We start from the raw sequence: 14,084 nt of genomic DNA, 5'->3' as shown, positions 1-14,084 counted from the left end.
CATTTACTGTCCAACTTCAAACCTACAGAATGAACTTTTCATCTTCCTCGTTTATTCATTCAACTGCTGTTTTCTGGAACAACCTTTGTTCATACGTATTTCCTGAAAATTACAAAATTACAGTCTACAAAAGTTCAAGTCCAATGTCAACAAATATCTTCTTTCGTCTTCTCAACCTCCAACCCAAGCATGGTACTAAGTACTATAGGTTCTAATACCTCTTGTGTTTGGAGTTTACATAAAAAAAAAATAATAAAAATAACTGTGTTATTGCATCTGACTTTCAGTGCAACAACTATAATATGGGAGTTGACAAGCAATCTTTCACTTTTTTTTACATTAGTTACCATCTACGGGCTAAAGTTTTAATATTTTCCTGAGGTTATTGACTAAACAACACATTCTGTACGCTGTAAATAATAATGTTACTCACTTTTGTACTTACAAATATAGCTTGCTTGTGCATATTTCAGTGGAAAAAAATTTCTATCAAAAATAATTATTCATAATAGTTTTGCACATATTCACTAAAGACGGAATGTGTAAAATGGTGTTATGAATTTTTTTAATGGTTGTTTGGATTGATCAGAGAAATTAGTTAATGAGAAATATACATATCTGGAAATGGTCAGCTGTGAATCAGAACCACTACGGCTTAAAGAAAATTACTTAATTTTGTTGTTTTTTTTTTTTTTTATTTTGACCAGGTGATTCTGGGAGGGTCTGAAGCCAAGCAGCCCCCCTCCCCTGGATGCACCCTTCATCCATGTTATCAGCTTCTAAAATTGTTAAAGTTGTGTTTTAATAATTTCTATTATTAAAACCTTCTTACCTTACCATTACACCATTTTATTTTTACAAAACTTATGGTACTATTTACCAGAAGTGCCCCTCTGCCAAATTTCAATGCAAAATTTCACTTACTTTGTTTTTACTCCATGGAACATTCCAGTATTGATGAAAAATGGACATACAAGGGTAGTATTTATTCCTGTATGTCCTTCTGCCTGAAGTTCAAAAGTTAATGATTCATGGAAACCTACGACAGCAAATTTACTAGCACAATAGTCTGTGAGACGAACAGATCCTGCAAGACCAGCTAAGCTGGAAATGGTTACAATATGGCCATGGTTTGCTGATATCATATCTGGGAGAAAAGCTTTTGTTGTCTGCAAAATTAAAAAATAATAAATAAATAAACAATAAATTTAAAAAATTCATATCAGCATTCACAGAAATTCAAGAAAAGTTTTAAATACTACACCTAGAGCATGTAAAACTTACACTCACTATGAATTTTTACACTGACTAACCATAAATTTTATTAGTAATTAGAAAATAAATGTTTCTCTTTCTGAGTTATACAGGGCTTTCCAATAGTAATGCTCGATTTTTGTAACGCAATAAAACAAATTGTGAGAGTGATAGTGATCTATTTTTATTTTTATTATGAAGTATATGTGTTAACATTATGTTTTAAAAATTATATCAGATAAATGTCCGCCGCGGCTTTGTCTGGTTTGGTTAATCCTGGATACCCAATTGGTGATGACGTTATCGCATAAAAGTGGCTCAATTTCAGCAATAACGCGCCTAATGTTGGCCTTTAAGGTGGCAACCATCCAAAGTGTACACCATACCGTAACTTTTTCGGAATGTAGTGGGACCTCATGAATCTCCTGTGGGTTTTCGTCGCTCCAAATTCGGCAATTTTGCTTGTTAACAAAGCCACTTAACCAGAAATGAGCCTCGTCACTAAACATTATTTTTCGCCCAAAATCAGGATCGACCTCCAACTGCTCTAGCGCCCAATCAGCGAATGCACGCCACTGCGCATGATCGTTGGGCTTTAGTTGTTGGGTTAATTGCACTTTATAAGGGTGAAGCCCTAAGTCCTTATGCAGGATTCGCCAAGTTGTCGTCGAAGACAGGCCAAGTTCTTGAGCCCGACGCGGAATGGACTGTTGCGGATTCTCACGCACACTTTCCCGGACTGCAGCAATATTTTCAACGGATCTTGCGTTTCGCTGACATACAGGCACTTTCAAATTTGCCACAGACCCAGTTGCTTCGAATTTGTTTATTAAACGGCGAATTGTGGATTCTGAAGGACGTTCGTCGACACCATAAACTGCACGGAGTGCACGAAACGTTTGACGAATAGAACATTGGTTTTGATAATAATTTTTTACAATTTTGACTCGTTGCTCAGTCGTGTAACGCTCCATAATAAAATGCAGAGACTAACTGAATACGGCTACCAAAGATACCACCTGTGTGACTGTCGACTTCGTCATGCGCTGTTGCCAAACATCGAGCATTACTATAGGAAAACCCTTTATATAATTGTATACCAGGATGGTTTAGTAAAGATCCATATTCACCTAGAAACATTGGTGACACAAGATTAAAACCCAAGCCAGTACCAAAACTACCATATTCTTATTATTCTTATTATTATTATTAGCCATATGGTGCAAGAAAGCCTGAGGCTTATGCTGCACCAGCCAAAAAAAAAAAAAAAAATTCCTGTGTTACCCTGAGAGAGAGAGAGAGAGAGAGAGAGAGAGAGAGAGAGAGAGAGAGAGAGAGAGAGAGAGAGAAGTCAGAAGTAAAAGGGAATCACCAAGAAAGCAAGAAAGAGAAGAATGATGATATCCAGCTCAGGACACTGGGTTTTCCAAGCCCATACTCACCAGATGTGAGTCCCTGGGGATATTACCAAGTCCCCACCATTTTAGGCGGGTGGGGGAAAGAGTTGGTGGGCCTGACAGTTTGTTATGGTTGTTAAGAAGAGAGATTTGAAAACCTTGCTGGAAGGTGCGGAAGAAACCCAGAATTAGTAGTTTTGCCTGTGAACTGGACTGTTAGTCCTTTTCTAAATAACCACCACCCAAGGCTTTTTTGTTGTTTATACCCAGGATAGCTGAGGCCAGAAGTTTACAACTTCACTGTAACTGTGTTACTGCATCTGATTTTCAATGCAACAACTACAATAAGGGAGTTGACAAGCAATCTTTCACTTTTTTTTTTATTTAATGAAAACCTGTAATACTTAGTATCAGACATGGGCTGAAGGTTTAAAAGGTGAAAGAAGATAATTGTTGACATTAGACTTGAATTTCTGTGAATTGTAATTTTCAGGAAATACATATGAGAGGAGGTTGTTCAAAAAACAGAAATTTAAGGAATAAATCAGAAAGAAGAAAAGTTGGTTCTGTGAGTTTGAAGTTGGACAGTAAAAGGTTGCTGACTGGTTGCAGCACATGTTCAGACGGGTTTGGAAGAGCAAGCTGTACTGGTAGCAACAATTCAGAGGAGAGCAGTGCCCACAGAAGTATCTACAGAAAAGGCATGCAACAGAAACAGAACGTCTATGAGACAGAGGGTGGAGAGACTTTGTTAGAGATGAGTCATTAATTAATCTAACTGCCCTCTTTTAAATGAAGTCAAGAAAACTCAGAGTGGTTTCTTGACTCCATTCTGGTCTGTATTCTTTATTCCCTTGTAACAGGAAATACAGACACCGCATCCTTGAATTGTACTTCCCTCTCCCTGATCCTTCTCCTCGAAGCTCGTCGTAATGCTGCAAACCAACAAGACCATCTGATATAAGATGGCATACTAACTTTTCAGTACGACAGTGCAAAGAACGTTGCCTGTTTTATATTACTATATGAAATAATTTGTTTCCGCCAATACCTTCTTTGTATATTGTAGTGTAAATAAATGTATTATACTTTTGAGTTTTGAGCTGTACTTCCTCATATGTATTTTCTTATGTTCAATATATCAATGTTCTTTATTTATTATTATTTTGTATTATTACTGTTAACCCCTAGCCTGATGGCCATGAAGGGCAATATTGCAGTGTATCGATTTGCATTATTATTATTGCAATAAAGATTTTTAAGGTTTTGGGGACACTCCTCCAGATGTGGGAACAATATTCCATGGTAGGGAAGATTTTTGATTTGTACAGAGTGAGCTGCTGCTGTTGTTGTTGTTGTTGTTTTGGTTTTTAGGAGCATTAGCAACTAAGGCCATATTGCTCCGGGATATGCGGTGGTCATTCCCTGACCTTTCCGCATCCTCCATATTTGGTGGTGATAGGCTCGAATCCCGGTCTAATCAAGAAGCATGTGATACGCACTACTGCTCCTTCCCACCTGACTATGGAGGTGCCTGAAAAGTGATGCCAAGAGTGAATGAGAAAACCCAGTTTTTTAGATGCAGAGGAAGCAATATTTGTGATGTGCTTATGCCAAGGGAGGTTAGAAGTCCATATAATCCCTAATAGAGGGATTATACCGACTTCTAATCTTCTGTCTAGAAATCTAAACATTAACGAAGATAAGCATAGGAAAAGAAGAATCCTTTTCGCAAGATATAAGCAGGAATGAATTTTGGAAGGATTAAAATTAACTATGTTATCTTTGCCTCACTGGAGAATTACCTGGAGATCAGTATTTAAGGAATTGATATTAGACATTTGAAGTTGAAGCTGTTTGCATTAGGCAAAGTTTCTCAAACTGGAAGGTGGAATGCAATGTGTTATCATCAGCTTTGTTGTTGGTGGTGGTATTGAGTTTAGCGACACAAGGGCTACTGAGACCAAATTGTGTCTGTTCATAGTTTATTTACTTGAAGCATACCGTTGTCATCATTAGCAAAAATATGGATAGAATTTCTGTGCAATGGAAGAACTTCATTAACATACAAGAGGAAAAGAGAAAGGAACTGAATCTTAGGAAACAACAGCATGGAGAAATTAGAAGATTTTCCTCACATCCATCCTGCAACTATTTTGGGATTGGGCTAACATTAGGTCCCATCCCCCAAAGTTTGAAACTGGGACCACTGTTGTTTCTGATTTTCTTAAATGACATCAATGAAAGCATAGAAGGCAAGATGTTGAAATTTACAAATGGTATCAAGTTTGGGAGAGGTAACGATCAGTGCTAAGTAGCACTTCTTGACAATTTGGATAGACTTCAACAATGGCCAGAAAACAGGAAATTGGTCGGATTAAATTCAAAATGGTAGAGGAAGAAAAAGATTTGAGGGTTACAAATAGACATAAGGTTCTTTGACAAGTTTAGACAAGATATCATGGAGAGCCCATGTTGTCTAATAAATGATTTATTAAACATTTGCTTGTAGAGCTAGAGAGATCATAATCCCACTGTATTAGGCAATTGTAAGCCTGCACTTGGAATACCATGCACACGTATGGAGCCAGCATTTAAAACAGACAATGATCTTCTTGAAAAGGTCAAAAGATTAGCATTAGCAAATGATGCAAGAAAGCAAGCTTATACAGCATCAGCTAAAGGGGGAAAAAAAAAAAAAATTGCTGATCTTGCAAGAAAGGTAACCTATCTTGTGAGATCAGCAGAAAATGCCAATACATGAAAAGGCTTTACAGTGTTGGTAACTAGGCAGCTTATTGACCTGGTTGTGGTCTCTAATGCTCTGAGAGGGAATAGTAAAATTATATACTCAAATTTTGGGGAAGAGGTTCAGACTAGACTATCACTGACATTCTGAACCCAAAAGTAATCACAAACTGAATTGTAACAAAACTGGTCACACAACACCTGACAGGTGTCTAACTTTATTTTTTACTTCTGGAAAAAAGATTATGGTTTTTACTGAATTCTGCTTGAAGTAGGAAAGCATGGGAACAATGAGACAGAAAGTTTTTTTTTTTTTGGAACTCCCACACCATTCAAGACAAATGGACCCAATTTTGGCGAAGTCCGGACGGTCTGTGACAGCCAAACCCTCTGCTTGCACCTTCACGATGGTGGGACTGTTAGTAATCCTGGATATAACCTCCATGCACAAGCACAGTGTGGGTGACCACCCAGGTGTGAACCAACGTAAGTAGCGGGCGAGGTATGGCACCTACACCACATGGAGGAATGCTGCCCCTCTATGTTACCAGGCAAAACTAGGTGGTAGGTGACTCTCATCAACCGGTACAATATCACCACTTTGCTTATTGGAGGCTTGAAGTGGTGGAACCTATGTTTAGTCTCTAGAGTTCTGGTCAACCCTTCCCCATCTCTTCATCATGCAGTATGACTGATGACTTTTTTAGGTTATGATGAATATCATGGTGAGATCCAACCTTCCTTACATTTCGAGGGTACAGCTCTAAAACGGTGTTTGCAGGCCGGCCGCTAGTTAGTACACCAGACCAAACCTATTGGTAATTCTTTAGGAGGCTTCCAGATCAGCTAGTGTATAATCTTGCTAACTCTACTCTGCCAGATAGTGACTGGAGGGAGTCCGAGTAGTGTTGTTTTTGCGGGGGGCATTGTCGAGGCCACGTTATGTCAAGGATCTGGGGATATATTCTTACAATGTGTACGCTATATCCAAAAATTTCATTACTTCATACAGCATGTCCCACCCACTTATTCTTACTATTGAATACACCATGAATTGTCAAACTAATAGAGTAAGCTATTATGCGAAAAGATGTAAACCTCCCGAACACTTCCTAGTTCATTTCACAAATATACATGGTTTAATTCTAATCTCAATGGTGTCCATTTCCACTTGCAGTCAGCCAAACCCCATGTACTTTTTCTGACAGAATCTCAGTTATCAGTTGATTTAACTACTGCTCATCTCAGTTGCCCAAATTATTTGCTGTATGATTCCTTTTACCTCAAACGTGGTACTTGTGCATATGTCCATTCTGATATTCCCTGTCAGAGCCATGGCAATTTGGAATCTCCTCTTTTTGACCTTCTCTGGTAAAAATCTCTCTACCTCATTGTGTTAAATTCATCTGTTGTCTCTACCATTCTCCCAACTCCACTAATCACTTGGAGCTCTTTGACTTCCTCTCTTAGCAACTTGACTTTCTCTAGTCCAACTTTCCTAACAGAGAGGTAATATTCCTTGGTGATTGTAATGTTCACAACTCCAGCTGGCTTCCTTTTCCACCAACCCAGCTGGTCAAGATGCTGAAGCTTTTGCAATTACTAATGACCTTGCACAGATTTTTCTTTATCTACAAGAATACCAGACATTCATAACCAAACAGCCAACACACTTGATCTTTTTCTCACAAACAACCCTTCTAAGTACACAGTCGAAGTGAATGGTCCTTTAGGCACCTCAGATCACAACTTGGTGATTGCTCTTCTCCAATAGAGCCTTTATCTCATGGCTATTCCTAACCTCGTGTTGTTTAGCATTACAAGAATGCAAAGTGGGATGACCTACGAGATTTCTTTTCTTCATTTCCTTGGTTGGACTACTGTTTCAAAACTTCTGATGTTAACATTTGCTCCGATTGTGTCAGTGAAACTATTCTTGCAGGAATGGAATCCTTTATTCCACACTCCACTTTAAAATCTCGTCTTTTATCTAAACCTTGGTTTTCCAATAAATGTGCTAAGGCTGTTCAAGAGAAGAATGTTGCATATCGTAATTGGCTTGTTTCTAATTCATCAGTTTCATTTTCTACCTACACCAACAGAACAATTGTAAAGTAATTATTAATCAGTCGAAACTAGAGTTTGAACAGGCTAAGAGTAGAAAACTTGCTTCTTGCCCTAATGGTAGCCGAGCATTCTGGTCTCTTGCCAATGCTATTGGCCGCAACTTTTGCCCATTTCTGCTCCCACTCTGTGAAAATCAGATGGCTCTGTTGTCACTTCAGCCAAGGATAAAGCTGACCTGCTAGCATCCTATTTTTCTTCCAACTCATGTATTAATGATCTTGATAAAACACCTCCCACCATTCCCAACACGCTCGATTCAATGCCTCCTCCTGTGGTCTTCTGTCAAAAGGATGTCAGAAGGATTTTGACGAATCTTGATGCTAAGAAAGCTCTGGGTCCCAACGGTATTTCTCCACTTGTTCTCAAACCTGTGCTCCTGAACTTACTCCTGTTCTATGTTGCCTTTTTTCATTTTCTTATTCCAAAGGTGTTTTTCCTTCTTGGAAATTTGCTCATATCCAGCCAGTTCCTAAAAAGGGTGACAAATCCCTCCCATTCAATTATCATCCCATTGCAATTACTTCTACTCTTTCTAAAGTAATGGAGAAATCAATTAACCGCCAACTGTTAAACTACCTAGAAACCTTCCGTCTGATTAACGATCGCCAGTATGGATTCCGTCAGTGTCAATCTAATGGTGATATTCTGGCTTATGTTACCCATTCATGCACAAATTCAATTAGTAAATTAATAAGAGAAGTTTACCTCAATATAGTACGTAGAACACTTCCGTATGATACCCTCCAGAAATTAAACCGGAAAAAACGAAAAAATCGACAACTTACCGGTACATTAAAGTAAAATATAAATAATTAAATAATCAATTTAACACAATTCAAAATCAATTTAAAACAATTAAAATTCAAATTAATGCAATTAAAAGAATCTAACGAAAATATTCAAAACGATTTTCCTTCCTGAAGCTGACAATGCTTTTCGACCAACTGTCGTGATCACTGGAATGAAAATTACAGACTCAGGCTAAACCTGCAACTTAAATAGTGATTATATGTCTTCGCGCATGCGCGTAAAGGTCCACGCATCGGAGATCAAATATGGCCGCCGAACATTAACAGAATTCTCGTGTAATTTAATTTCAACGGTTTCTGCAATTAATAGTCGCATATAATTACGCTGAACGTTAAGTATTTTGGCCTCGTTAAATAAAAAAGTATGTTTTTCGTTAATGGCATGAAAGGCTAATTCTGACGCTGCTGAACGAGAAGCACGAACTGAGGCTTCGTGTTGATTTACACGAATATTAAGAGAAAACCGCGTCGAACCTTGGTAAGACGAGTCGCAATCACCGCAAGAAATGGTTGTATACCAGATCATTAATTTGAGTTGCGAACGCGGAAAGAACCGAGCGATTGTTCAGTATAGTGTGTAACTTCCGTATAGGCCTAGCTATAATTTTAAATTCGGTATCTTTAAAGAATCTGTTAAGCTGTTTGTGCCACTGTTCAACATATGGGATAGAAATAAAGTATTTTTTGATATTACTATTGTTGATTGGTGTAGTATTTTGTATCCTATCCTTAGCTTGTACCCTAATTCGATTTAATGTGTTAATGGGATAACCCCTGTTTAAGAATCTTCTAGTTAATATTTGTATTTCTGAGTCCAAAGCAGAACCCGTCGTTGAATATTTATAGGCATTTAGAAATTGATTAAAGATAATCGATCTTTTGTAGGTGAACGGGTGATAGCTATTATAATGTAGAAGCATACCGGTGTTTGTGGGTTTTCGATAGATGCTAAATTGTATTTTGTTCGAGTCCCGGGTAAGCATGAAATTTAGAAAGTTTAATGACTTTGTATCCGTATCTTTCCTTTCCAATGTAAATTCAATTCAAAATTCAATGGAAAAGTTCGGTGAAACACAAGCAGTTGCTCTTGACATCGCAAAAGCTTTCGGTCGTGTTTGGCATAAAGGTCTTTCAAACAAGCTTCCATCTTATGGTTTGCCAACTGTTTTTTGTAATTGGTTATCCAGTTTTCTCTCTGATCGCTCACTGAGGGTGATGGTAGATGGCTCTCTGCCTTCTGAATTCTCCACTAATGCTGGTGACCCTCAAGGTTCAGTTCTTTCCGCCACTCTTTTCCTCTTGTATATTAATGACCTTCTTCCATTGACTGGAAATCCTATCCATAGTTTTGCCGATGATTAACACATTGCATTCTACTTTCCATTTTGAGAAACCTTGCCCTGCTCAATCAGCTTCAACATCTTGAATATTCACTACCAATTCCTTAAACACCAATCTCCAAGTAATTCTCCAGTGGGGCATAGATAACTTAGTTGATTTCAATCCTTCTAAAACTCAGTCTTGTCTTATATCTCGCAAAAAGGATTCTTCTGCTCCTATACTTATCTTTGGTGACACTTCAATTTCTAGGCAAAATGATATATCTCTTTTGGGGATTACCTTGACTTCTAATCTCTCTTGGCACAAGGGAGATTAGAAGTCAGGGTTCCCATAACTGGGGTGGTGCCCCCAAAACCTTTCTCTTAAGAATCCAAATCTCAGGCTTCTAGATTTCATTCAGAAGAGGGCAGTTAGGTTAATTAATGACTCCTCTCTAACAGAGTCTCTCCACTCTCTGTCTCATAGACGTACTGTTTCTGCTGCAGGCCTTTTCTACAGATACTTCCGTGGGCACTGTTCTTCTGAATTTGCTTCTATAATTCCTGCTTTGTCTTTCAAAACAGTCTGAACCCATTTACTGTCCAACTTCAAACTCACAGAATGAACTTTTCATCTTCTTCCTTTACTCATTCAACTGCCGTTTCCTGGAACAGCCTACCTTCATACGTATTTCCTGAAAATTACAGTCTACAGAATTTCAAGTCCAATGTCAACAAATATCTTCTTTCGTCTTCTCAACCTCCAACCCAAGCACGGTACTAAGTACTATAGGTTCTAATACCTCTCGTGTTTGTGGTTTCCATAAAAAAAAAAAAATTTTTTTTTTGTTCGATTCATTTTCCCAGTAAAACATGCTTTATGATAATGCTCAATAACAATATAGAAATAAAACAACCTTGTCAAGTGTTTTATTCTACCCAAGCCACAAAGTATGATCATGGGTCTCAATTTTCTTAGATAAACTGTCTAAAGCTGCAAAATGAATTCGATACTTGAAAACATAAATAAGCATAGAAAATAAACAGGCTCTAAATATCAAAATTCAAAATATCCATTTAAAATGATATTTTCATTGGATCAAATCTGAAGCCATGTAATCAGTCATATTTTAATGGACAGATAAGTTAAGAATCCAAATTTTTCACCACAGTGTTCACTTTATCTTTACTAGTCAGAAATCAACACTGCAGGGCAAGTAGCAATTTTGTTTCTGGTCTGTCCATAGAACCTTCTTTTGGAGAAAAATCATTTAACCTACCTCACACTGATTGATGCTGAATCTTCATTTCCTGTTTCACAAACCATGTTAATCACGCTGTTGCTTTTTCTTCTTCTTAGAAAGCTAACTTCATCTTTGGATCCCATCACTTTTCCAATGTAGAAGAGATCTTTTCTTTTTCACAGCATTATAAAACTGAAGAAGAATAAAGTCTCCTATCAGAGGTTCACTTTCTGAATCTTTAAAATCTCCAAGGCTTATTTTTTCTGGTATTTCACTTATGGAATAATTTATGAATCTTTATACATAAATTATTAGCATTAGCATTAGCATTAGTAGAGGCATATGATGCAAGAAAGCAAGCTTATTCAGCATCAGCCAAAAAAAAAAAAAAAAAAAAAAAACCCACTCCCATTTCACCCCTCCGTTCGTTCGAAATACCTGTCCAGTTGAGCCTTAAATTTGTTTAGGCTATCAACTTCAACAACAAGTGATGGAAGTCGGTTCCACCAACCAACCACCTGCTGGCCAAAGGCAAATTTCCGCACATCTATCCAACATCCGTCCTTCCTCAATTTGAATTTATGCCCTCTGAGGTGATTATTCTGAGCAAGATGAAGAATCCCATTGGCATTGAGCATGCTCAAACCATTCAAAGCCTTATACACCTCTATCAGATCACCTCGCCGGTGCCTAGATATAGGTGGTGTTTAGAAAAGAATTCTTTGCATAAAGAAAGGAACACATTGAAGTACTGAGCATGAACTACAATGAAACATTTTAATTCGTCCCAATTGCTCTTTTTAGAAAGTTATGGATGTCACCAGCAGAATATCAGTAGAAGACAAATATGACTTATCTGTACTGAAGGAATTTTGTTTTAGGTTTCAAATGATTGCTGCTGCAAAGAAATGAATATAAAACACAATGAACAATATCAAGTATTTACTCCCACAAAAATTTACTTTAGCTACCAAAAAACAGCAAGTAACACACATAGCATAAACAAACATAGACGCTATGATCATGTTTCAAAGTGAAACGTGATCATGACTTCCACATGTAGCTGAATTAACTATTGGAGCAGCATTACCACTGATTCCAAAGAAATTCAAGCGTTTGATTCATTGTGCCCATGTTTCCCTATATCAATTCTTGACTTTTTATTAATGGATTGCACAGATTATTTCTATGTAGCTTTTTTTAGTGAAAATTTTGAAAATATTGTGTTTCTCACATGTCATTTTCATAAAAAAAATAAAAAAGTTATGAAAAATAAATAAACACGAGAGCATTAGTCCCTTCTGTTTTTTAAAAACATTACTGGCATCAGCACATCACAAATATTGTTTCCTTTGCATCTGAAAAACTGGGTTTTCTTTTTTGCTCTTGGAATTACTTTTCTTCTAAACTGTTAATCTGTAAAAATCTGAAATCCACCCTGCCATGGAATACTGGTCTCACATTTGGGGTGGTGTCACAAAATCTCTCTTGAGATTTTAAACTCCATTCAAAAGAGGACAGTCAGGTTAATTAGTGATCTGTCTCTTACACAGATGTTCTATTTCTGCCATATGCCTTTTCTATTGATACTTCCATGTTCACTGTTCTTCTGAATTGACATCTCTAATTCTCCCATTCTTTTCCAAACCAGTCTGAACAAGGCTGCAACCAGTTGGCATCTGTGTACTAACTTCAAACTCACAGAACCAACTTTTTTTCTTCTTAATTTATATCCCTTCAACTTTCACTCACATGTATTTCGTGAAAATTACAATCTACAAAAATTCCAAGTCCAACCACTCCAAGGCTTATTTTTATAAATATTTCAAAAACAAATTATATATAGTAAGCTTCTATTATATCACTCCCATTTATAGTTCTATTCCCCTTTAATGCTGTTTTCTTCTGATCCCAGTCAATCCTATGAAGTGCCATGCATTTTTTTTAATGGCTATAGCATTCCTGTTTAAATGCTTTTCTGACCACATATATAATTTTTTTTTTTTTAAAGTTCGCAAAAGGAAATAAAACTGGATATAGCCCTTCTTTCTGTTGATTTTCACTCTGAGAAAGGGATGACAGAGACTAAATTCTATCGATCATTAATTGTGCAATTTTGTTTACTTCACAGAATTTGTTCCCATTGTAGGTGGCATTTATTTTACATTTCACTTAAACCTTTTAAAGTAAGTAAGTAGGCTACTCATTACAGCTGTCTAGCTATTCACTGTTGCATTTTTACTTTTCCGCTCACCTTTTTTTAAATTTTTCTTTTAATTTAACATGTTTCATCCACTTTCCTTGCTTGAACAGTAATCAGTGTCTTTTGTGTTTGTTTCAACAGGGCATCTATAAATTTTATCAATGGCAGAATTATTATTCTGTTAGTACTAAATTTATACAGTAACACCCATGATATGTTTAGTTTAATTTAATAAAATCTTTTTAAATTTTTCATTCATTTTAAGCAAAAAAAGGTTGAAGATTGGTCTAAATTAAGTTGCAGGTTTTCAACTTAATTTAGACCAATGCCTCATAAACACTGGAAAAAAGCTAAAAAAAAAATCAAAGTTATATCCCAAAACATTTATTAAAAATAGCCTCCAAATAGCTGTTTTGAGCATTACAATGCTTCAAGCATTATTATTATTAGCTATATGGTGCAAGGAAGCCTGAGGCTTAAGCTGCACCAGCCAAAAAAAAAAAAAAAAAAAAATTGTGAATTACCCTGAGAGAGAGAGAGAGAGAGAGAGAGAGAACAAGAGTCAGAAGTAGAAGGGAATCACCAAGAAAGAGAAGAATGATAAATAAATAAATTTTCCGTTGTCCCGGAGTAAATAAATATACTCCGGTACAACCAAACAGTCAGACGAGCTTACAAGATACACAGAATACAAGAAACAGCACTGTATTCAGTAGTCACGGGCTTGAACCCCGGTCACTCAAGTCACGTGTACTTATGCACCCGCGCGCCTGACAACTAGGCTACGGCGGCTGATATCTGGCTCAGGACCCTGGGTGTGCCAAGCCCATACTCACCAGATGAGAGCCCCTGGAATTATAGTGCTCTTGGGGCCAGTCCCTTTGACAGTGCTATAACAGGAGTTTACTGATATTATATTAGATAATATTAGTCACTTCTATTTCCATGCTGACACATGAAATTTCAAAATTATGCATTGGTGT

General features: G+C 37.1%; 1 protein-coding gene across 2 annotated transcripts in view; it reads right to left on the bottom strand.

Moving 5' to 3' along the window:
- The window catches only part of LOC150077236 (epidermal retinol dehydrogenase 2-like), a 160,268-nt gene that overhangs the window by 63,744 nt on the left and 82,440 nt on the right, over positions 1-14,084 (bottom strand). For both annotated transcript variants that reach the window (XM_090385632.1, XM_090385631.1), the window contains exon 2: positions 925-1,169. In XM_090385632.1, the coding sequence (XP_090241758.1) occupies positions 925-1,169 (245 nt within the window). The remainder of the gene's footprint in view (positions 1-924; positions 1,170-14,084) is intronic.

Source organism: Mastigoproctus giganteus, chromosome 12 (genome assembly GCF_048544385.1).
Source record: "Mastigoproctus giganteus isolate SK-2022 chromosome 12, ASM4854438v1, whole genome shotgun sequence".
Classification (NCBI taxonomy): Eukaryota; Metazoa; Arthropoda; class Arachnida; order Uropygi; family Thelyphonidae; genus Mastigoproctus; species Mastigoproctus giganteus.
This window is presented reverse-complemented; position numbering and strand designations above follow the sequence as displayed.